The 26,723-nt window shown below is 38.0% G+C and overlaps 1 protein-coding gene across 2 annotated transcripts in view; it reads right to left on the reverse strand.

The window, feature by feature from the left end:
- Positions 1-11,367: 11,367 nt before the first annotated feature.
- ACTN2 (actinin alpha 2) overlaps positions 11,368-26,723 on the reverse strand; it is a 97,084-nt gene continuing 81,728 nt past the window's right edge. For both annotated transcript variants that reach the window (XM_069064490.1, XM_069064491.1), the window contains exons 16-21: positions 24,817-24,951; positions 22,185-22,364; positions 21,041-21,187; positions 17,887-17,952; positions 16,751-16,909; positions 11,368-12,966 (exon numbers count right to left, since the gene is read on the reverse strand). In XM_069064490.1, coding sequence (XP_068920591.1) covers positions 12,808-12,966; positions 16,751-16,909; positions 17,887-17,952; positions 21,041-21,187; positions 22,185-22,364; positions 24,817-24,951 — 846 coding nt within the window. In that variant the 3' untranslated portion in view covers positions 11,368-12,807. The remainder of the gene's footprint in view (positions 12,967-16,750; positions 16,910-17,886; positions 17,953-21,040; positions 21,188-22,184; positions 22,365-24,816; positions 24,952-26,723) is intronic.

Below are 26,723 nucleotides of genomic sequence, written 5' to 3' on the forward strand. Positions count from 1 at the left end.
ACAATAGCCAGCAATTATATAGCACCTTAAAATTTGCAGAGCACTTTTCAGTTATCTCATTCAATCCTCACAACAACCCTATTTTACAGAGGAGGAAACTGAAGCAAACAAGAGCTAAGTGACTTGCTCAGGGTCACACTGCTAATAACTGTATGAGACCAGATTTTAATTCAGGTCTTTCTGATTCCAGGTCTTATACTTACCAGGCTACCTTGCTAACACTGAAGCAATAAGAAAGTTAATACATTTCAAGGTTACATAAGCAAGCCTTTGGCTAGTATTTTCAGTGCCCTAGGAGAGAGAGGTGAAATGATTAACCAGGAGAAATAAGAGGAACATTAACAATTATGAAAAAAAGGAATCATGGGATTTCTGACTTGGAATTAACCTCTGAGACCATCTAGACTCTTACCTTCCTGGTAATCCCTTCTATAACATGGTTGATCAATGCTAACCTCAGCCTTTACTTAAAGACCTCAGAGATCAGGAACTCACTGCCTTCTAAGGTAGCTCATTTCACTTTTGCATGGTTCTAATTTCTAGAAAGCTTTAACTTACATCTAGTTTAAATTTGCCTATTTATAACTTCTCTTCATTGCTCCTAGTTCTGCCTGTAAGGGCCCAATGGAATAAATTTAATTCCTCTTCCATGTGACAGTCTTTCACATACTCAAAAACAGCTGTCATGTCTTCTGTTTCCCTCTTTTCTTCTCCAAGATAAACATCCCCCTTTCTTTCAACTGATCCTTATATGGCATCATCTTGACGGTATTCACAATACTGAAATCGCGCCCCCCCCCCCCCGACTGTCCTGTCTCTCATTAGCATCCTTCCTAAAATGTAATGTTTCAAACTCAACACTCCAGGTATTGTAGGACCAGGCACAGAATGTAAGTAGTACTCTAGTTCCTAACACTGCTCTCCATAATGCAGTCCAAGATGACCTTAGAGTTTCTGGCTTCCGTGTCTCTCATTTGGGAGAAACTCCATGTTGAGGTGAGTAGAGGGCTATCCTTAAAGACGGGACCCCCAGCTCTGGTTCTGTCTCTGACAAGTCATTTATCCCCTCAATATTCCTTGACACCTCTTTAAGACTCTGCTTACAGATCATTTTCCATCTATATTCAGGGAGAGTTTCCCACACTGATGAAACCATAGGTCTGTTTAAAAAAAAAAACCACAACAAAAAATTAAACCAACAAAAAAACCCAAATCAAAACCAAACAGTTGATTAACTTTAAGCAATAAATACCTCAGATCTTCAGATAACCTAGCATTTTCTTCTGTCTTGCATTTGTAAAATTGTTTTTAACCCAATTACCGTGCATTACTTTCACGCCTATTAAATTCGGTCTTCTTAGATTCATCCCAACATTCAAGCCTATCAAGGTCATTTTTAATCTTGTCATCAAACTTATTAGCTGGCACTCCCAGCCCTGTGTCATCTGGAAATCTGACATGCTTATCTTCTGTGCCTTTTCTTTCAAGGCATCAATCAAACATCACAAAACCATCTACTAAATGCTTGCCCTGTGCCAAACACTGTGCTGAGTGCTAAGGAAATAAAGACAAAATGGAAACAAAGCTGCTTTCATTCTATCAGAAAGTCAGTGTGTGTGTGTCTGTGTTTGTGTCTGTGTCTATGTCTGTGTGTGTCTACCATGTGTATATATTTGTTACATATTATATGTTATGTATTATATATATTAATTAACATATGATACATGATATAACTAATTTAATAAAATATAAACAAGGGAACTTGGGGAGAGAGGACCATAGTAATTTGGGGGATCAGGAAAAGTTAGACATATTCTACATTAATCACCCCTTTAATTATACATAGCACCTAGGACATATTCTTTTCATATTTGAGGACCCAGGTTCAGTATGTTTATGGATAGACAGCCATTCAAAAATCCAAACTCACGTGCCTCCGCCAATGTGTTTATTTTTACTGGTCAACTAGAGAAACAATTAGTTCAAAACAAAGGCTTTTAATCACATCACATGGAAAGAAAAGTTGCAGTGTAACATTCACCCCATAAACCTGGGACACACTTTTCCAAAAATATGCACACCATCAGTTGGAAAAGTAGCTATATAGAGAGATTTTGCAGAAGGGTACACACTTAGGGAAGACAGGTGGCTAGGACACATGCATGGAGGAACAACTCAAATAAGGGAAAACCTTTAGCAGCTTTGTATCCATAAGGTGAAACATTTATGAGTTCTCAAAAATCTAGACTCTTAGAACACAGGCAGCCAGTCAGTCCACAGGCATTTAATCTGTCTTTGGACCTATTTCTTCATTCTAACCAAGAACAATTTCCTCTCTCCCCAAACCTCTCTCTGACTTAGGGTTAGAAAGTCCTTCCAAAACCTATTTTATTTCCCCTTGCCAATCTGCCTCCTTGAAAATCATTTCAGAGTCTGCTTACTGATAAGCTACATAAGGCTGTCCATGAATTTGTGGCACTGTGGTTTTTGTCAGCTCCTCTAAGTTCTTTTAGCTTTCCTATGCTGATTAAGGAGGGAAAGCCAGAACAGCCACAACAACAACAAAAAGGCAGGCTGGAGGCAAGGTGAAGCACTGCTTTCACCTTTGATTCTTTTTTCCAAATTCCCATCATGTTGTATGTGTACCCAGCAGTGAGTTTCCCAGGCTTTTTACTATGCTACATGTACAATAGAAATTGATGGACATGTGAATGAAAACATTAAGAAGCTATAGGAAACAAAAGAATTAGTATAGAAGAGTCTTCTTACAGATTGGAGTTTTACTTAAAGCCAATTGGAACACCATCATGTGACCAAGACAAAGGATTTGGAGCACAAGGTCCATAGCAATACTTCCTGTCTGAATGCACCATGTTCCCTAGGAATGTGTTCTTAAGAACAGGCCCCAGAGAGCAACTTGGGAGGGTAACTGGATCGCAGGGGTCTGGAGCACAGTATAGCACAACGTAAAGAGCACTGGGTTTGGAATCATTTGGTTGTATGTCCCAACTCTGATTGGGACAACTCTAGTGACCTTGGATAAGTTAAGTTCTTTCACAGAAACAAGCATTTATTAAGTGCCTACTATATACCAGGTACTGAGCTAAGTACTTTACAAGTAGGATCTCATTTGATTCTCACAGCAACCCTGGGAGATACTTGCTTTAATTATCCCAGTTTTACAGTTGAGGAAACTGAGGCAGACAGATTAAATGACTTGGGTCACAGAGTAAATGTCTGAGGCCAAATTTGAACTGAGTGCTGACTATAGGTCCAGTGGCCTTTATACTATACGACCTAGTTGTCCTTAATTATACTCAATTATACTTACACTACATAATTAACTCAATTAAACTTACACTACATATAACCTAATGGGCAGCTAGATAGCATAGTGGCTAGAGCACTGGGCTTGGAATCAGGAAGACTTCATCTTTGTGAGTCCAAATCCAGCCTCAGACAATAGCTGTGTGATACTGGGCAAATCATTTAACTCTGTTTGCCTCAGTTTCCCCATCTGTAAAATGAGTTGGAGAAGGAAATGGCAAACCCCTCCAGTATCTTTGCCAAGAAAAAATGGGGTCATGAAGAGCTGGATAGGACTGAAACAACTGAACAGCTACAATAACAAACATATAGGTTTCCATGAAAAAAGCATTTTAAAAATCTTAAAACATTATAGAAATGCAGACTGTTACTGGTGTGACCTTGGTTGTGTCATTTACAGACTCATATAATCATAGATTTAGATCTGGAAGGGACTTTATAAGCCACTGGGTCCAGACACCTCATTTTACAGATGAGGAAACTAAGGCACAGAAATTGCCTCAGACAATTATTAGTTGATTAAGTTACAGAAGTGTAACTTAAGTGATTAAGTTACAGAACTAATAATTGGCTGAGGCAGGATTTGAATCCAGATCTTGCAGATTCCAGATCTTCTGCTCTCTCTACTATACCACACCATCTCTCGTTTTCACTCTCTGGGCCTCAGTTTCTTTATATGAGAAATGAGGTAGTTGAGCTCCAATTTTCCTTCAGGTTCTAAATGCATGTTCCCATGATCATAATTCCTATAAACCTCTTTCAAAGTCAGCTGACCAAAATGATTTTGGGGGAAAAAATAATTGACAAGCTGTAAATAGTTTACAGACTATTAAAATAATTATAGATTTAGAACTGGAATCAACCTTACAGGTCATTTAGAAGCAAAGAATTAGAAACAAAATAGATGCACATTGTTTGGGGAATGGCTAAACAAATTGCTTTACATGAATAAGGGAATATTGATATGCTGTAAGAAATTTAGGTGGCCGTGAAAATGGAATTTTTTCTTTGGCTGGTGGTAACTATGAAACAATTATAAGATGGAAAAAGAGCTATCTGATGCAATTCTTCATCCTCCAGGGACTGGTGATGAATGAGTACAGTATTGACAGAGGGCTGGTGGGTTCAGCTTCTAAGTTTTATCACTCTAAACACCAGAGTGTTGGGGGAGAAGATAGGAGGAAGTTATGGCCTTATGTTTGGGAGAGTACTTAGTCATCTGGGTATCCAGGGCCCCCAAGAATTGTTCTTGGGGCCAGCTCCATAGCCTTATCCTAAGGTGGAAGATGAGGTGTACATCAGAATTATCTTGTTTGTTCTCTTAAGGTTGGAACAATGGAGAGAAATTTTAAATAAGGATTCAGGACACTACTGTCTAGCTGTGTGACCTTAGCCTCATCCTAATATCAAAAAGACTAGCTAAGGTGCTTTTAACTTAAAAAATTATGATTTCTCAAAAAGTTACCATTATCAATGTATAATGCCTCACTACCTTCACTCTTTTGAATGGAATTCCCCACTCATAACCCTAGTAAGTCTTTTAGACTTTTAGGAATAGATATTTTCTTTGGTTCTTTGGTGGTAGCAAGTACAGTCTTTGGGGGCCTCAGGGACTCCTCTGATCATTTTGTTTTTGTAAACACTTAGGAGCTAGACAAAATAATCACTAAACTCTGTTCAGCTCTAAATCATATTAACTCAATTTTGTACAAGAGTGTGGCATTTTGGACAGAGTAATCTGTGACAGTTATCTGGGTTTGCCCCACATTAAGAGCAGATTGAGTGTCTCAAAAACAGTTCCCACTCTTGGTACTTCAAGTGTGTTGGTACTTGAAATCTCCATTATAGTTATTCTGTGAGTTGAGGGTATAGTCTGTTGACACATACAGACCTAGGAAGAATAATCGCTAGAACCCATTAATAAAATTGATTTTGTATTTGTGTCTCTCATTAGGTAGCTGTCATCAAGCAGATTCTAGGACCATTAACTGAGAAATGTTTGAAACACAGGGACTCCCAGAATGGACCTGAGTATGGGCTGCAAAAGGGTGGTCCTTGACTATCCAGGGGAGAGTGCTGATACTTTGAGTGCACTGATAGGAATAAAGAAGGAAAGCAGAAGGAGAGATTATTTCATCTCCTTTTTTTTCTAGGCCAGCATGACTTGGTGGTTATTATTAACTAATTTGCCAGCTAATCTTGTTATCAGCCAGTTCTAGACCAGTCATACTATATTGCCATTACTGATAATCATACAAAAGACTCACATAATTTCTTATAAGAGTTAAGCATCACGATGTAGTCATACAGAGCTGACCTGAAGGTCAAAATTTTCTGGTTTCAAGTCTTATTTCTGACACGTAATAATAATGTTGTTCAGACATTTCAGTCACATCCAACTCTTCATGACCCCATTTGGGGTTTTCTTGGCAAAAATACTGGAGTGGTTTACCTTTTCCAACTCATTTTACAGATGAGGAAACTAAGCCAAATAGGCTTAAGTGATTTGTCCAGTGTCATACAGCTATTTGAACTCAGGTCTTCCTGAGTCCAGGACTGGTGTTCTATCCAATTAGATATGTAGCTGCCCTTAATAATAATAGCTAACATTGCTATTCTTATGCAAGGCACTGTGTTAAACACTGTAAAATTACCTCGATTCATCCTCAAAACAACCCTGGGAGGTAGATGCCATTAATATCACCATTTTACATATGTGGAAAGTGAGACAAATGGTTTAAGCAACTTGTCCAGGATGACACAGCTTAGAAATGTCAGGTGCTGTATCCATTGCACCACCTACCTGCCCCATTGCTGCTGTGATGGTAGGTATCTGCCACTGGCTTCAGAGATTCCAAAGTGATTTCCCACTTAGAAGTTGTATTTCAGTGTCTTTAAAACACTTGAAATTACCCAGCTTGTAGCAGCACAGAATAAGTTTTCTTTTTGAATGTTTCTGTGGAGGGAACTTCTGAAAAATCTGTAAGACATTGGGTATATTTTCTTATTTATGTTTTTCTCCTGATGGGCTCAAAGGAATGATGGCTGTTCAGATATTCATTCTCAATTTAAGAGATAAAATATTCACATACAACAAATATATCTCTGCCTCCCTTCTCTCTAGGTCCCTTATTTAGGCGTGAAAAGTGAAGGGCAAAAATGCCTCAGATAAGAGAACACAATCCATCCCATTTGCTGGCGGGTACTTATAGCAGGGGATCAAGGGGCAGTTCTACACCAAACATGCTTCCATGACATCATCCCAATAGCCAAAGGTTCATTGAAAGTGGGAATAGATGGCTCGTAGGATCATACATAGGCTTGGAATGGGAAGGGGCCCAAGAAGACCAGCCCCCTTATTTGCTTCATGACAACTGGTAAATAGTTTATAACAGACCATTTTCTTTGTATCATTTAAATTTACATACTTATAGTGTTGTGAGAAGTTCAGCTATGGCTTATACTGTTATATAAATTGTGGAATTTTGATGTTAAGAAAATATTATTAATATTCCTTTCAGCATTTTCAGAACTCATTGCATTAAACTTTTATCTGTGGAACAGTTCTTTTGTTATTGTTGTTCAGCAGGTTCAGGCATGTCTGATTGTTCATGACCTCATTTGGGGTTTTCTTGGCAAAGATACTGGAGTGGTTTGCCATTTTCTTCTCCAGCTCATTTTACAGATGAGGAAACTGAGGCAAACAGGGTTAAATGACTTGCTCAAGGTAGCACAGCAGTGTCTGATTCGAACTCTGATCTTCCCAACTCAAGGCCTGGTGCTCTATCCACTGTGCCACCTTACTGCCTAACTCCCATAGCAGTTCTAGGGGAATTAATAACTCAAATCTCTTTCAGCAGATTATTGAAGAAAATGTTGCTTTCAAATACAGACTATCACATAATCTGTTCACCAACACTTAAAAAAAAAAATCCACAGCCCAGAATCTGTTGATACTTGCTCAGCAGAAGATAGAAAAAACACAGGATTTTAAGCCACAATAAATTGCCTCATTTCTTCCCTGGCTTTTCTTTGGGATTTCTCTTACTGACTTCTCCAGTGCCCCAGGAAGCTCATTTTGGGATAGTCTTAACATTCTGGAAGATCTCATCAGCCTTGATACTGCACCTCATCACTACTCTGGTCCTCTCTGACTAGAGGGTGGGGCCATGAACTCCAAACATCCATTAAAGGAACAAACCCAGTTCAGAGGTCTCATTTCTCACCTGGCTACACTACTTTGGGGTTTGTTTGGGAAGTCACCTCCACCATGACCCCCTCAGTCCACTACCTCCTTACCTCAGCTTTTCACTTTCCTTTTATGTTTTGTCTTCTATTAGAGAATAAGCTATTTGAGGGCAGGGACTAATTTTTTATCCACAGTACTGGTGCTTCAAATTTGCTGTTTTTGTTGAGACTTCATAAAGGACAAACAACAGCTTAATAAATGTTTATTGACTTTTAACATAATCTTGTTCAAATCTCAATCTCTCTCTCTCTCTCCATATATATATGACCCTAACCCATCTTTCTAGCCTTATTGTATACTACACCCTTTAACTTGATTTAGTTAGTTTTATGTTTCTCATCCACAACAGTATTTTTCTTTCCCTACCTCCTGTTTCTGTGTTTGCATTGGCTGTCCCCTTATTCTAGGATGTACTTTCTTTTCACCTCTGCCCCAAAGAATCCCTCTTCCTTCAAGGCATAAATCACCTATTATCTTTCCTGATCCTCCCAACTGCTAGTTCCCTCCTACCTTAACTTTAACTATTCTCTTTATATTTATTTTGTATATACTTATGTATGTACTTCTCTCCCCTACCTCTTTAGAATATAAGTCCCATGAGAGTAGGGATTGTTTCATTGTCATTTGTATGTCACCTAGTACATAGTAGGTTGCTTGTTGATTAATCATATGCTCATATTCAAATTCACATAATAATTTGGAGAACCCCATTTACATATTATAGAAGCAATATACTGGGGTCTTAAATTTTTAGACAATTGAAATTAAATAACAAACAAGACTAAGCTAAAATGTACTAGGACTCTGCATTTTAAGTTATTAATCATTGATTAGGAAAAAGAAGGGCCTTCTGCATGGGTCAGTCAGCAGGCATTCATTAAGTGCTTACTATGTACCAGGCATTGTTCAAAGTACTGGAGAGAAAGGCAAAACCAGTCCATTTCCTCAAGGAGCTCACAGTCTAATGGGAGAGACATCATGTCTAGGTGGTTGTTCATCCTTCTTTTCAAAGAGGACTGATGACAACAAAGAGTGATGTCTTGATTTATAAGTGAATTGGATATAAGGGAGGGAGCGTTGCACAAAGTCCTCAGTCTCTCTCTTCCAGACTCATCAAAGTCCAGTGGTGAGACAAAAGTCAAGACAACTGGCAATGGCCTGGAATGTAGTGGATAACCTTGGCATCTTTGATGTCTGACTAAGCTAAGTTCTAAGCTCTTTACAGGACCTGCTTCAGCTGCCTTCATGGCCACTGGAATAAACTCTTCTCAATATCAATGTACACATGCTGCTGGGGGAAGTCCTCACATGCTTGGAGTAGACATCCCCCTAACTCATTGACAGGTTTAAGGTCTGTCTGTAAGTCACCCTCAGCCTGGTTTAGCCTGCCTGATCAGATGGTTTTACCAGCATGGCCGCTGTGTATGCTACAGCTTCTTGGAGCCACATGTGAGAGTTAGGGGACAGGTAGACACCAAAGGTAGATAAGCAGCCTGAAAAGGACTCAGCAAGCCCTCACACCAGATGCATCAGTCTTTCCTGAGCACCCCCATACAGCTATGTATACACAAGGGTAAGATGGAAGGGGAAGGCTCAGAGGACCAGGAAAGGAGACATTCTCAGATATCAGAAGATACTTTCCTATGAATTAACAAAATTAAGTCTGTTCTCACAAAATTACTATCATTCAACCTTTGTGATTTGCAATGTCTTTATTTCATTCTCCAAGTCCTTGAAACTGTATGACAGTATTATGACTAAATACCACAAATTGTAACTTTTTTACTTTCCCTTTTTTATTAGATAAACCCTTTGTTCTTGATTTGTCACATTAATGCAAACACTGTAGTATGAGGCAATTGAGAACTTTCTGGAAAGATTTCTACAAGCATATTAAAAGATCCAGACTAAGTCAAACTAGGATACTTACTTGAGGACAACTTTACTGGGCAACTATTCCTTCCAACAGCTATTTGACATAATGAACAATTATATTTTTTCTAATATGTCTTACCACTAGCCACAAATGCTAAGTGCCTCAGTCTGTTCGTTAAGAGAATATGGTGGCATAGTAGATAGAGTGCTGAACTTGAGTTCAAATCTGGCCTCAGACACTTATGATCTGTGTGACCTTGGCCAAGTTACTCAACCTCTGTCTGTCTCAGTTTCCTCATCTGTGAAATGAAGACAATAATAGCATTTATCTCTCAAGGTAGTTATGAAGATAAAATTAGATACTCGTAAAGCACCTTGCAAATCTTAAAGTGCTATATGAAACACTAGACATATCCATTCTTTACTAATGAATGGGAACCCCAGAGCAGTCACACAAACTATTTTCCCCTCTTCTGCAGACTTCCCTTTCCTCATTTGTACTCATGTTGTACTAGATGATTTCAGAATTGGAAGGGTCCCAGAAGACTAGGCTGACACAGGAGATAAGAAGCCCCTCTACAATAACTCTTGACAAGGTAGCAGTCACTCATCTTCCCCTTAAAAATGTCTAGGGATTAGGAATTTACTCTATGTTTCTGTCAAGCTTGACATTATAGGTCTGTAAAACATCTGAACAATCAAAGTACACAAAGTCCAATTATACCAAGATAGAAGGCAGTTGCTACCAAACATTTCTGAGGTGAGCAGAAGAGGGGTTTCTCCTTGCCACTTATTGCCTGCTGTTCTGTTATTTATCCACTATCAGATTTCCAATTTAATTCCAGGGATGACTGTTCTTTTGCAACTTCTAGTCAGGAGTTACTTCCCTGTTACCCCCTAGGTTACTTAACTTGTATTAGTCACATCTTCAGGCCTATGTGAGCCATATTAAAACAAAATTTTTTTTATTATTTTTAAGAATCAAAACAGGAATTCTTTTTCCATTATAAAAAACAATTTTTAATACATGATCCAGGTTCAGAAGTAAGGAACTTTAAAATGTGCTTATCAAATGTTTTATGTGAATATTTGATCATTTACTTTTTCGTTCTTCAGCAAATTCCACTGATCCACCTTGTTTTAATGTTATGAGATATATATATCTGTATGTATATATTTTTTTTCTGTAAGTTGGTTTGACTATATGGATCATAAGCATCACAATTTCCTCAGAGGCCAGAAGAGAGGGTCTTTCTGATTTTTCGTAACTGGAAGAGCAGCAACAGTCCCAGATTTGAGGGTGAGCACTCAACCGACAATGAATTTGATGTATACTAAGTCACCTAATTTTTTTTAATTGTGAAAATGTAGTATATTTAATCTCCTGTAGCAAAGGATACAAAGGCCTTTTCATATCATGACACAGCTCCATTCACTTAAGCATTCATCAAATAGTTTTGGAGAGTACCATGACTAAGAGAGTCAAAGTTCTACAATCAGAAAAATGAAAAGATTGTTTATATTAAATGCTTTGTTCCCATCATCTATGAAAGGGTTTCTTTCTTTTAACTCCCAAACCCTCAATGAAGCGATTCAAAATAAAATCGCAAAACTCCATGAAATTAGAGGAAATCAAATTTCCTATATAAATTGGGTGGGGTTTTTCCCCTTAAAAAAAATGACCAATGTAGCATGTGATTAAGATTCAAGAAGTTATGTATGGAAAAACATGGCACACTAACAAAAATTCATTTTTAATTGGTGGTTGAACTTTTCTTTAAAATATACCTAGACTGACCATCGTAGGCATGTATGTATTGTGTTCCTGGTAACAACGAGGTAGTGTTCATTTTAATTTGCTGTTTGTGGCTGTTATTGTTTGTTTTCACTTCATTTCTTGATTAAGGACTCAAATGTTAAAAAAAAAAGTTATTGCTTTATTTCTCTACAAGCTGTCAACAAGATGGAAAAACAAGAGGGGGAGTCACAGCATACGGTAGCTTAAGGAGTAATAGCTTAATGAACATTCAACAGAAACCAAGACAACTGTTCAGTGAACATATACCATGCCATCTATGGAATACAGCTCTAGATATAACCATATACTGTGCTTGTTCAGATGGGTTTTGGCATTACGCTGGGCAAAGGTCAGATGGATGCTACTGTGAATGTAACTGTGTAATTTAGATATACTACAGGGGACAAGTTAATCCTACAGACATAAATGTAGGTTCTCCCAGAATAAAAAAACCTGCTATAACCAGCTGAGGGAATTCATCTTTTCTTATACACTTTCATTCATGTGAAGTTGCCTGTCTTCTTCTAAGGGGCTATAAAACTATGAAGGAAAGCAAATCCCTGTAGAACCCCAAGTTTGCCATTTTCTGACTAATTTCTCATTAGGAATTAATATGTAGAAAACTGTCAATTCAAAAATACATACTATATACAGTCTCCAATCTTGATTATCTATGCTAATGGGGTCTGAGGAAAAAGCATGACTCACTGAAATCCACGGATAATTTTAAAAGCTTTATTATAAACTAACTATATTACCTTTCTCCCTATCAGATGACCTCATTTAAGTGTTCGCCTACATCTTGTGTTTCACATGAAGCAAGGGCATACAGTGATCCCTGGGTCAGATGATCAGCCCCTACATCACTGAGAGTGGGCTGAAATCGCTTTCTTTCTCTCTCTCTCTCTCTCCCTTCTCCACTTTCTTACCCTTTTAAAAAGTTAAAGGACTTTCTGTTTTGGGGGGATTTTTTTGGCTTGTTTGTTTGTATTCCCTGAAAGTTCCATTTCACACATGTTAAAATTCAACTGCAAAAGCCACAAAACCATGAAAATATCTAGCTACAGCTAATCTTTGGATAAGCAAGAAAAGAAAACAATGACCTCCACAACACATTTTCCTAGGCACAGTTGCATAACTATATCAGTCATGAAGGGCATTTCTAAAAGGAGGGATTACTATACCAAATTGTAATAAAGTATTTTTTTCTGATTTTGAATATTTAACATTTTGAGTTTTCATATTCTTAAGCTTCTTTCTCTTCTTGTACCCTCCCAATTTCTTACTGTTCAAGGAATTCTCTTTCTTGCCTGAAATCCTTCTAAAATTGTACTATACTAGCTACAAAACTAAGAAACCCACAATAAAGATGCCTACTTAGTGCGGCACACTCCGACACAGAAACTATACTTTCTAGCATGTTACACTGGGTGGTAACTATTGAGCTTTAAGAATGCTTAAAAATATTTTCTTTAATTTAAAACAGCCTGTCAAGGTTTCCAGGAAGCAAACTGTTACTCCAACTTTTATTGCATTCTGGTGTTTCACAATTACAGAATCACAGGTCACTCTCCCCATAGAGTGCTGAGGAGAACGCGGTGTAATCCAGGGCTCCAGGCACGCTGCCTGGTCCAGAATAGGGTGGCATTCTCTTGATGCAGTACTGAGCCTGATCTGGGGGCAGCTCGCGACGCAGCTCATCTGCAAGGATGTATGGCTGGAAAACACATAAGCAGCAATTTGCATTTTAAGGGCAAAAAAAAGTCACAAAAATAGTACTTTAGACCCCACATTGTCTTGGTGCTTATTAAATTTATTTCAACTTTTCACTTAATTTCCTTTTTTTTTTTAAGTCAATAGAAAGAACAATAAGAAGAACTTGAAATAAGATCCAAAAAGTTAAGCTTTGCTATTAGCTCTGCCACTGATAAACTTAAACATATATGCATAAAATGGGGGTGTAATACTGACACTGAAGGATCCCAAAGAACTATTCTGGATTGGAGACACAGACAATGTGTTCAAAACATACTGATTTACTGAGGGAAGCAAACTTTTTTAAAGAAGGAAGAGGAAGTGGTGTAAGAGAGGACTGATCAATGGGAGCCCCAGGCTCAGAGCACATTCTGCCTGCTGTCAAACCATAGTGGAGGTTTGGTGAACCTGCTCTCGAAGTACATAATGACTTCCACTTCAGTGCATGCTGCTGCAGATAGGAATGCTTCCAATCTACTAATCAGATGGTAAAGAAATAGGTCTTTAATTGGCTATGGAGTCTGAACCAAGAGTGTGCACAAAAGACCCTCAGGCCCTCTCATGCAGAGCCAGTGCAAAGCAGAAAAAGAGCTTGGGCCAGCGGCCAATTTTGCACACCATATATGACACAGAGCTAATGAGCACATGGCTCAGCTGTTGTTTCTCTCCCTGTTATGTTTCTTTTCTCTCTTACCATGTTTCCCCGATAATAAGACACTGTCTTATTATATTTTTTGGACAGAAAAACACCAGAGGGCTTATTTTCAGGGGAGGGCTTATTTTAATGAACATTGACAGCAATTTGGTGATTACAAGCAAATTGTAATTACAGTGATTACAAGCAAATCACTGGGGAAGAACAGGATGATGCGCTCACTGCTGCAGCTCTGATTGGATGCAGCTCGGAGCGCGGCATTTCACGGGGGGGGGGGGAACAGTGCATACAGAGGGTACCGTAATGTAGCGTGTAGCGCAGGGGATCACCTTCACTACAGTAGTAATCTCAATAGGGCTTATTTTCAGGGGAGGGCTTATTTTAGAGGAATCTTACATAGTAAGGGGAGGGCTTATTTTCGGGATAGGTCTTATTATCGGGGAAACATGGTAGGTAAAAGAATATGAGAGATGAAATGAACTAGGCTGTGACCTTGTGAGCTTTGAATGATCAGGAGTGCACCAGAGGTACAGGAATGAGAGTTCATGGCAGACATCATGGACAGTCAAGCCCTGTCCATCAACACAGTCCCGAGAAGTGACCTGGACCCAGCTCAACAGTATATTAACCCAAAGGTCAAGATTCCAGGTCCTAGGGGTGGCCAGGTAGCACAGCGAGTAAGAGCACTGGCCCCAGAGTTGGGATGACCTGGGATCGAATCCGGGCTCTGATACTTAACACCACACCCAGAAATAACTGGCCGTATAACCTTGAGCAAGTTACTTAACCCCTATTGCTTTAAAAAAAAAAAAAGATTCCAGGTCCTACAAGGAGGACCATCGGCTATGCCAGATTTGGGAGTGAATTTGGTAGGGCAGATGGTTTGCACCAACTGCTTAAAGACTGAAGCTACTCTTCCCAGGGAGCAGTGATAGAGGGAGAGTGTACCCCTAGCTATTGGGGAGGGAAGTGCTTTTACTTCTTTTCTTGCTATATTTATCCACAAATATTCTTTAAGAGAGCTAATTAATGTCAACTGGTTAAGTGAACCAGGGGAATCAATCAGTCGAGACTGATGTTGAGGAAAACACATTGGAAGAGAGGATCTGAGTTGATGGCAGTAGAGAAGAATTGCCCTGACCCCTCAGAGGTACCATGAGAACTCTGAGGGAGGGATGTAACCCTGCTCTGTCTCTAACTGATGAGACTTAAATCATCAGTGGCTATGGGAGGTAGCTTTCATAAGGTCTGGGCATAAGGACTGCCAAACCTTATGAAAGCTACATGGGGATAGAAAGCACTTCATTAAATGGAAGATTATGAACATTCATTAGCATTTTCATGTAGATCAATGATATAATTGACAAGTATTGCTATTAAACTGACAAGGATAGGCCTCAAAACATAAAGTTAATGAGACTATTTCATATAATGAAATAGATGTTCCTGGTCACTTGGCTGTACAGTGAATTTCTATGAAACATTTCATCTTTCCCATTGACTTAAAAAAATTTTTCTGTTTGCACCCAAAGCTTAATAAAACTATATTTTTTGAATGATACATTGAAAGAAAGCCATTATAATTCTCACAATACTACTACTGATGAATACAAATACTATAAAATTAAAATACATCAAAAGCTTTCCTGTGAGCTATATAATCTTGTTTTTTTGTAACATTTATAGAGGGCTTTCTTCTATCATTAATCTTGCATTATATTCTTCACTTTACTGACAAAGACTCAGGCTCAAGGAATCTCATTAATATACCCAGAGTCACAGAATGGCAGTCAGGATTCAAACCCAAGTCTTCCAACTTTTAGTTTATTGTTCTTAAACTGCCCAATCTTGTTTGTTCACTGTTTATGACCTTCTTTTTAAAGAATAATAAATATTCTCTTTTAAAACACTCACCTTTCAGCCATTCATTCTAAATGGATTTATCTTTATGCCTTAACTGTTTGTGTAACAACCCTGGTTGCCGCTGTTAGAGGCCCTATTGATGTGTCTTAATATCCTTGGCAAGTTCTTTATGGTGAAGGCCACATATCTTGTCTCACAGTAGGATTCTGTGTAGGAATCCTGATGTAGCAGAAGAAAACACTGAACATAGAATCAAAATCAAGTTCAAATTGAATTGAGTTCCGATCCTATCTCTCTGCCTGTGAGACTGGACTTTTTGAGGCCTTGGTTTCCTCAAATGTAAACTGAGAATGTTAGGCTGGATGGCATCTAAGGACGTTTCTGCCTCTGAATATTATCATCCTATAAAATCATTTTCTTAAGTTTTAATTGATAGACTGTGAAACCCAGAATGTCAAACTCCATCTTCTCCTTACACCCTAGGCAGAAGGGAATGCAGATTTCTAAGATTTCATTCATTATTTTAATGACTTGAGGATTTCATATAACCACAGTCTAATGGCTGAAACTCAGAAATCACTGCTCCTTCCCTTAAAAACTGAAGTATTTATATTACTTGATCTATGTGGTTTTTATGCTCAGTATCAAAAGCTCTAAATTCAGAATGCATAATGTGGCATGAACCAGTTTTGCAGGTTTCTTCCATGAAACTCAATGTGAAATTCACCCTCAAAGACCAGGAGCAGAATGTACTATCATTTTCTGTTTTGAGTTCCTGGTCTGTAGAATCAGATATTTAAATTTTCTTTCAGGTACAGGGTGTAAGAGTGACATTCAAAATGACAGACCCTGGAACTTAATAACAATGCAAGGTCTTTTTTTTTTTAAAGTAAAAATAAAACAGTAATAATAATAATGATGATGATGATGATGAAACTTTATATAGCCCTGATTATATGCCAGGTCCTGTGCTAATTGCTTCACAATTATTATCTCATTTGATCCTCACAACAACCCTGTGAGGAAGGTGCTATTATCATCCCTATTTTACAGATGAGTAAACTGAGGCAAAGAGGGTTTAAGTGACTAGCCTAGGGTATACAGCTATTAAGTGTCATAAAGACCAGATTTGAATTCAGGTCTTCCAGGCTCCAGGCCTGACAGTCTATCCACTGCACCTGGGCTGGAGAACACTTTGGTAAATTCAATCAGGAGGACAGGAACTGACCTTATCTGAAGCTAGGATTCTGAAGGAAGCGATGACCTGCTCAGCTGTGTCTGTGTCAGCAGTCTCTCTTGTCATGAAGTCAATGAAGGACTGGAAGGTGACAGTTCCTTGTCCATTGGGATCTACTAGTGTCATAATCCGAGCAAATTCGGCTTCCCCCTGGAATAAGATGCAAACAAACATTCCCATGATCCACAATTATCAACAATTAGGTACCAGTTCTCCCAACTATGGGTGTGCTGGCTCCTTATTGTTTACATGTTTAGCACCAAGAGTACTAGAAATTAAGAATACTTTGAAGGAACAAACTATCTCAACTGACTTAGTAAATATTTTTTTAAATCCATAAGGCAAAAAAAAGAGAAAGATGAAAATTTTCATTTCAAAGTAAAATTGTAATATTTTTGCATCAACTGAAACATGTGGTCTTTATTGCCTTCTGTCTTTTTGTGATATATTTGGAGCTATCTGCTTAACACTCTGATGCTCCACTGGCCTTGTGCTTATCACCACAAATAAAATAATAATTCAAAGGGGCTGCTCTTCTGCCTGTCACCTATCCCTGCTACCTTTACTACTCCAAGAAAACCAACGGTTTAAAGGGAAGGATTAAGGACTTTCCTAAATGACAACTTGGGAAAGTTGTGCCCATGAATTAGCAGCACGGTTATTAGAATCTACACCTGGTGAATCTGTTTCAAAGGCCTATACTGATTTCAAATTAACTAAAACATTTATAAATGGATTGATTTGATAATTTTAAGGTTATTGGAGCTCTCAAATCCAGAATGAACTTTTAAATCTCAGATAATTTATCAAGAACTTTCCAACCTAAATGTAAATTATTAAACAAAGCCTTAAAATCATGAGAAATCTTTTTTCTTTCAGTAATTTTTGACAATTTCTCAAAAGGCAAAAATCTGAATGTGTTTTGTCAAAATTATAATATTTTCCATTCAATAATAGGGAATGTGACTTTAAAAGACATTTTCTCCTATAGTGTTAAAATTAATCAACCCCAAACATGCTGCATAAGAAACATTATCCAAAGTTTTAGAAATCTATTTCCTCCTTTTATTATCAATTTGCAAATCCAATTTTGTTAAAATATAAGACAATTTCAACTCTGTTCATACCAGATCATAACCCATGGAAATCAGGCAGGCTCTGAAATCTTCATGATCCATAAGGCCATTCTTCCTCTGTTGATCAATGCAAGAAACATGAAGTTTAGGGCAAGTTTACACCAGCTCCACAAAATGGGCAGTCACACCAACATGGCATCAGTCCAATGAGAGGAGTTTGATTTGAAGCATTGCCAATAAGGTTTTTGTTGATATACAGGAGAGATGAAATTGACACACAACATACAGACATACAACAAGTAAAACAATGCCCAAAGAGAGATGAGTCAAAATAAAAAAGAGCCATGTACAGACCAGGAATAAACAAAGAGAACACAACCAGAAATGAGACAAAAGCAGAAAAAACTACTTAGTATCATTGGGAGAAAACTTGTTGGGAAATCACAATAAATTATTCATTTCTAACAAGTACACAAGTTCTTTTTTTTTTTTTTTAAAGCAATTGGGGTTAAGTAACTTGCTCAAGGTTACACAGCCAGTTATTTCTGGGTGGGTGCTAAGTATCTGAGCCCGGATTCGATCCCCAGGTCATCCCGACACTGGGGCCAGTGCTCTTACTTGCTGTGCTGCCTGGCCGCCCCTATACACAAGTTCTTAATAACTGTTTTGTAATGAAGGCTCCAAGAAATTATAACAACTTCTAGTTATGGGTTATAGCAGTGGTTAGTTGATATTTATTCATAATTTTTAAAGAACACAAAAACTTATAGATAAGCCATAATAGTTTCTATAACACTGAAGGAACAATAACTCAAAATACTTGTGCCCTCCCCCACCCTCACCCATAAGTTACTTTCCTATTGATGCTAGTTTACTAAGACAGAACTTAAATGCTATCAACCTCAATTTGGCATATGCAGACACATCCTATGTGAGAATCTACAAATGTGGAGCACACAACAGAGCCCCAAAATTAAACACACTGAATTGATAGCTAAAAAAAGGAAATGTAAATTAAAATTATAATAATTCTGCTGAGAAATGGATTAATATATTATACTAATGGGTATGCACCAACATCCTGTTGTCAGACGGACTGACTAATATTAAATAGTCAGTGTAAATTAAAACACAAGAAAAGTCATGTTATTTAAACAAGTAAAATACTTTTACATTTAAATATGAAATGAAAGGTACATTCATACTTTGCATAAAGTTTTCTGGTGTCTTTTTTACCAAAATAAAACACAACTGGCTAGCTCCTCAGACTAATGTGGAATTTCCTATGATTGTAGATGATTAGCTAGAATAATGCCTTGCATGTAGTTAAAAATGCTTAATATTTGTTGTTGGTATTAATTATAACATATATATGTCATTCCATGCTATGTCATGCCCATCTGTGCTTCTTTTTACTCTTCCAACTATCGAAGATAGGGGTTTCTGGGTCAGTAGTTTCTCCTGTATCTTCCCATGTAGAACAAGGCTCAGGTTCCACACTAAAGCTCCTATTCCATCCTAGGCCTGGTTCAATTTAGCATCTTGTACTTAGTGAGTGCTTAACAAATAATAGCATATAACCAGGCAAAACAATATGATTATCCTGACAATTATTTCACATGTTCACAAATGGGTGAACTGTTTCTTCAGCATTCAGATAATATCTACCAGTACCAAGAGTCCATTTAAAACTCTGATAATACCTTTGGTCATTCTCCCACTGTTCAGTAAACTTAAGTTCTTAGAATCATAGAATGTTATTCTATTATCTGAATAATAAAGGAAGTTATATAATCTTTTTCTGGAGTGTGTCACAAGCACATTACATGAGGAGATTTTAACAACCTTGGGTTGAATTAAATATGGTCCTGCCTCTAGGAGGGAGATAAATGAGACAACCTCTGAAAGGTCCATAATTCATGCTAACCTATCTGAAGCACAGGAAGAGTGAGCACCTTTTTTTTCATCTTCTCAAAAGTAAATGGACCCTAACTTTAAGAAGAAATAGGTGAGATCTTATGGTGATTATCCTTCAGTTCAGTGCCTGGAGATAGGAGCTGACTAAATGAATAGAGAATTATCAGCTATGTATTAGACATGCAACATGGGGTAATTAATTAGAGTTCCATTTCTGACTTAAAACTCACAAAGTTCTGGGATTGATTGGGTCCTGTTTCACACACTTACTACTTGTATGACCCTGGACCAGTCCCTTAACCTCTTAAGAATCTCATATGTATGTTGTTAGGAAAGTTACAGCACCCATCTCGCAGCGCTGTTGTGAGGATCAAAGGTGATAATGTATGTGTACACAAAGTGCTTTGCCCATTCTAAAGTGCTGTGTAAGTGTGAACTATTTGCGTCTTGGTTCTTATAGGCATCTTAAAAAAATTGGTTTTGCCCAAGTTTTTATGAGACAGATTAGTATAGTAGACAAGCACTGACCTTTTGCATAGGTTTGCTATGAAAATTTTCTGTTAACACACCGATTTTATTTAGTTATTTTAAAGAGACAGAGAAGATAAAAAATATCAGAGAACAGGTTGAATTTACATAAGGTTCCTCACTTTGACTGAATTACTTAGGGAAAGTACACAATAATATTATAGAAGAGAACTGCAGCTTACCATCCAGTATTTGTTAAGGTTTAGCCTCCCAAAGACCTAGTTTTGTTAGAGTGAGATTTAAGTGGTAAAAGCACTGGATGGGACGGCAAGTCAGAAGACCTAGATTCAAGTGTCCATATAGACACTTCTTAGCTATGTGAATTTAGGTGATTCATTAATAATAGCATCCCTAACCATGAGCTGTTTAAAGATTAAATGAGATCATTAGGATAAAGTACTTTATAACTACATGGTGTTAGAAAATTCCAGTTTTTATTATTATCCTCAACTCTTAACACATAAATTCACTGATATGCATATATATATGTATATACATATTACATATGCCAGAAAATAAAAATATATTTCATGTGTCAGTCTTAGCTAAGCTATGACTTTAAAGAGCATTTTATTTTTTACTGCTGTTTCCCCTTTGAAGAGCAAGGCAGTTTTATTCAGCTTTTCTGTAGCTTTTTCAAGAGATTAAGGCTTTTGATGAAAGCATTATAGGTCATTCTACAATCAGGCTAACTGTGTAATAGCCAGGGGAGGGGTGGGGAGTTTGGGGGGGTTATGGTAGAAACAGAAGAGTACTGTACCCTGTCAAAGTGGTTGAAAGATGCTCTGAACTCATTCATTTGTTCCTGGGTAATACCCTTAGCATCTCTGGTAAGGATCTGGGTCTCCACCTCATTAATAGTCCTGGCAATAGTCGTCAACAGCAGTTCCCATCCAACACGAATATGCTACCAGAGAAAATATGAAATTGTTAGTTCTCGTCCATCGACCCAGTACAATAACCCTCTGCCTGTTCCTTCCCATAGCCTTAGAATCAATCCAAATGGAGAAGAGCAGGGCTAGGGATATTTCATTAAATTCTTTCTTCATTTTTTACCCAGTTGATCACCTATTAATAGACTATAAGCTCAAAGAGGGAAATTTGTCTTCTCTAAACTTTGTCTGGAGTTCTACTTGGGTTCTTATATGATATCTATTGAACTGAACTGAGCACTCTAGTAAGAAGTTCTCAGGACCCCTCCACAGAACCGGAGCTCTAATACTAAGAGATTAGGCAATAGTTTATACACAAGATAAAACCTACAAGATAGGCAGTACTGACTGTCCCATATTCTCTATTTCTTCTGGACAAATCAGACAGTCAAAACTGTAAGAGGAAGTTGCTATCCAAATGTTACTTGGATAGTGGCACATTCCTCCTACCAGAAAATATCTTAAATCCAGTGTTGTCCTTAGGGGAAAAACACCAATAGTAAAAAACACTCAACTTCTCTACTTTTGGAACTTATTTGGAAACAGCCCAGACTAATATGGGGGAAAGGGAGTACTCATATCTGCCTGAGCAAGGGCAAGGTGAATGAAAAGGATCAACTTGAGAAGATGGAAGAGGATTTTACTTGTATCACCTACCTCCCAGGAAGTCGTAAGGATCAAATGAAATATATACATAGAGCACTTTGTCAAACATAATGTGCTATAAGGCAGAGTTGAGAGAGTACTGAACCTGGACTTAGGAAGACCTGAGTTCCAGTTCAGTCTCAGACACTTGGGGGCCATGGGTCTCTGGGCAAGTCACTTAACTTCTGCCTACCTCACTTTCCTCATCTGTAGTTGCTGTGAGGATAAAATGAGTTGCAAACCTTGAAGTAATATATAGATATATCTATTCTTAATATAGAAATACAACTACTATTATTGTCACAAATTACTTCATGGCTCACATACCTCCATGGTGTAATTGGTGTGCTTGTTGTCAAATACCAAGGCTTCCTGGATAAGCTGGTGGTCTCCCTCCAGTTTGTCAATATTATTCTTGTAGTTAATGATGTTATGTTCATACTGTTTCAGTTGGTTCATCTGATCTTCTAAAGCCCCAGTGATCTGGATAGAACTACGGGCAATTTCCTGTTCAATGGACATAGATGGACAAAGACAAGTGGTCACACAGACACAAACACAAATGAACCCAGAAAAAATTAGTCAACTTTTAGGACCATAATGAATTACAGAATCTCAGAACTGGAAAAATCTTAAGAAATCATTTGGTCCAATCTATATGTGTATGAATTGTCTCTACAGCCTCCCTAACAAATGGTTATCTAGGTTTTGCACGAAGACTTCCAGTGAGAAAGAACCCCAAACCCAGCCCTCCTTCATTCCTGAGAAAGCCTGTCTGCTCTTGGGCCAGTTCTAGTTGTCAGAGTGTTTGCCCCTCCCTACAGCATGGCTAATCATGTTTCTTTGTAACTTCCTTCTACTGAGCCCACTCTCTTGGGCTAACTGGGACAAATTTAATCATTCTTGTCCCATATTCTCCAGGCTCTATTATTAACTCCTTCCCTCCCACATTTCCCACTTTTCAGTGCCTTTTATGCATTGTCTTCCTCCAAACGAATGTAAGCTCCCTTCTAGAGGAACAATCTCTCTGCTTGTATTTGTATTCCCAGTGTTTAGCACAGTGTCTAGCACATAGCAGCTGTTTAGTAAATGCTTGCTATCTCGTCCCCATCAAGTCTTCTATTTTCTAGCAAAAATCCCAAGTTCCCTAATACATCCTCACAGGGCATTATCTGAAGATCTTTCCCTATCCTGCTCATTCCTCTCTTGATTTAGAGGAGGCAAAAAAGTAAAGAGAAAAGGTTTTGTTTTTGTTTCCTGTTTTCATCCTGACTCAGTAACAAAAAGAAGCTGAAATGAGGCAGCCGCCTAAGTTACAAGCAGGGACAAGCCACTTGATAGACCAGGCCTGCATAACATATGGTGCACAGGCTGCTTGCTACCCACCAAAGGATTTCTGGCAGTCAGCAAAAAATGTAGGATTGCCACTGCAGTGTCCCATGACCCACGGCAACCAACTATGGCCAGGCTGTCTCTAGTCTAACCTATCTGCAGCCCGAAAAAGTTTAATCTATTTTAATTTTGGCCCCTACCTACTGCCAAGTTGTGCAGGTCTATGATGAACTTTTATCATGGGCCAGAGGATATTAAGGACAAGAGATGGAAAGGACCTATATTATAGGCCAGCAAGTCCAACCTCCCCCATTTTACAAATGAAGAAACAGACCCAGAGAGGTTGAGTGAGCTGCCATGGTTACACAGCCAATAAGCACCTGGGGCAGGATTTGAAATAAGAACATTCTGACTCCAAGCCCAGTTTCCTATCCATTTGATGGGGGCGAATAGGGCTGCAGAAAAACATTAGAGAATAGAAACAACAGGAACATAAGAATATCCAGGGGAAAGAAGAGGAAGGAAAAGACCACAGATAAAGCATTCAACTTTCACTGATGTTAGGAATTAAATATATCCCTAACTAGCTACATACAATGTGACCTGAAGAATAAGATATAAGGCATGGATGCAGCAACAAGATGATATTTAGAAATACTGCATGCTTCCTGTAGCAGATGTATCTGCCATATTCATTAAATTATTTCTACCCTCAAAAATAGTTATTTCACCACTAAAAAGGCTAGGCAAAGGAAAGAAGTGGGGCAATTACACTGCTAAATTTCCCTTGTTTGTTCCTGTAACAAGATGAACCCAGAGACTTGAGTGCCACAAATAGCATTTACGATTTTTCAAAGAATGAGCATTTACTGCTCTGAAAAGTTTAGAATTATTCCTACTGACAACCAATGTAGCCCACCCAGAGCACAACCACATGGTGAATAATATGTTCCTCCATAATAATGGTACTAAGTTTAAATTCTAGGCCCTTGTTCAGAAAAAATGTTAAGACCCCCTCCAGCACCTTCATTAACTGCCAAGTAAACAGACCTCCAAGGGAAGACCTTTCCTTGCTCTTTCTTTTGTGGGACACCAGGTAACACTTTCTGGTTAGGACTCCTGCCACACAAATGACTATAGTCCCACAGATTTGAAAAGCAGTCTGAAGCAAGTAAAAATGTGAACAGAGCAAACAGTAGGAAATATGTTCCTACAACATTGTCTGGTAGTAATTACTGTCACTTCAAATCCTTTTTTTGGAAGTGTGTTGGGGCATAAATCACAACTCCCCCTGAGATTACCTGTCATGTATAATGTAGGCATATATTTTGAATGTATGTAATTGTAAGGCAACTCCCCCATTAGAATGTAAACTTGTAGAGGTCAGAGACCTTGCTTCTGTCCTCTTTTGTATCTCCAGTGCTCAGCAGTGTCTGGCAAATAGTAAATGCTTAATATAAATACCTTTTGATAATGATGAAAAATTAAACTTAACCCTATTATTCTGATGCTGTTAAATATGAGAAGGAATAATGACCTTTGTACTAAGTCAGTAATAATTTTTTTAGAGTATTATGACAGATTATCTGAAGTTATTTGAACAACAGTAACTTTTTGGATGATTTACCTCCATCTTGTTCTGGATCCATGGTCCAACAGCATTAGCTTGGGCAGCAAACTGGCGCCGAAGTCGCTCATTAGCATGCTGGCGGGCCAGTTCCTCTTGTAGGGATTGATCCCTTACTGGCACAAGCTGTTTCACCTGTCACAAGACACAACAGCAGCAAGTGTTAAAAGGCATCTCTTATATCAACAGGGATGACCATGGATCAGGTGACAATCCCAAGGGGGAGAAGAGATAAGGGGATAAGGAAAAGGAAAGGTGAAGGGAAAAGACCAGAGATGGGAGGAGAAAGGAAAATAAGAGAAAGAATAAAGGCTTGGCAGGACATTTCAAGGAAGAAAGAAAGGAAACAGGTGGGAAAAGTGTGTGGCTGAGTCAGAGATGGTAGAGAACCACAGGGCCCACCATCTTTTAAAAAGTCAAAGACACCAAACCTAAAGGAAAATTTTCTGTATCTTCAGGAAAATATGCGTACTTGAAAGTAAATCTTTTACAGTATGAGACTTTGAAAAACACCTTTAAGGATGAGGACAGTAGCTTGGTTTACTGAGGCATCATATACAAGGTCATGTCTCATGTCGCCCTTAAACTGCTTTGTACAACAATCATGACCTACAAAATCTACAGAATTACATGGGTAGATCATTTTTCCCTTAGAGATGAAACATCAGCAAAGCAAGATGACTGTCATGTTTTTAATTAGGTAACTATATTTCACCTAAGACTGAGGCACAGATGGCCAAAGTTGTACCATTTATGACTATAATAAAATTTGAGGAGGCCTCTTCTCTAGAGCTTAACGGCTAGCAAATTAACCAAGTGTTTCTTTGTTTCCCCAAAAAGGTATATCATTCTAAGGAATGTCCTTCCACTTGAGAGAAGCAATATGATAAAATGGAAATAACACTGAACCTGGAGTCAAGAGACCTAGATTTGTTCCCTGGTTCTGATTTGTGTGATCTTGCAGTTATTTAATTTAATTTATAATAAAGTTATTTAATCTCACTGAGACTCCATCCCTTTACTCATAAAATAATTGTAAAATCAGGTCTGGTTCAATATTAGGAAAACTATCAGCATAATTGACCATATCAATGACAAAACTAACAGAAATTAAATAATTATCTCAACAGACTCAGAAAAAGCTTTTAACAAGATACAGCACCCATTCCTATTAAAAAACACTAGGGAGCATAGGATTAAATGAAGTTTTCCTTAAAATGATAAGCAGTATCTATCTAAAATCATTAACAAATATTATATGTAATGGTGATAAGCTAGAAGCATTCCCAATAAGATCATGGGTGAACCAAGGATGCCTATTATCACAACTGTTATTCAATATTATATTAGAAATGTTAGCATATTAGCAGTAAGAGAAGAAAAAGAAATTGAAGGGATTAGAATAGGCAATGAGAAAATAAAATAAGTATAAAAGTATTTGCATTATTTGCCACACAGAGCAGCTATGGAAAAAGTACTCCATAAACCATAAAGTGCTGTGTAAATATGTTCTCTGTTACTGCATCTTTAAATTGACATATTTGGAATGCAACATTTGTCTCCTAAAATATACTGCAATTAGGGATTGTTGAAATTGATGCCATAAAATTTATCCATTTTTAAAATTTCCCTGCCTTTACAATAGTACATCATTAACTATATTGATTAATTCAACATCTGTAACATTTCCCTACCAATATTCACAAGAAAACATAGTCTCTATTTTTTTCCCCCAAACAAGAAACAATTTCTCATAAAAATTTCTAAGGCATAGTACTGGAATAATTTCTGTCTTTGGAAGGAGTGAGTGAGTGAGTATGTGTGTAAAGGAAGAGAGAGGGGTAGGGAAAGGGAGGGAAGGAGAGAGAGAGAGAGAGAGAGAGAGAGAGAGAGAGAGAGAGAGAGAG

The sequence above is a fragment of the Petaurus breviceps genome, unplaced genomic scaffold (assembly GCF_028583685.1).
Source record: "Petaurus breviceps papuanus isolate PSGF00001 unplaced genomic scaffold, PetGlider_PUasm1.0 90633, whole genome shotgun sequence".
In the NCBI taxonomy this organism is placed as follows: domain Eukaryota; kingdom Metazoa; phylum Chordata; class Mammalia; order Diprotodontia; family Petauridae; genus Petaurus; species Petaurus breviceps.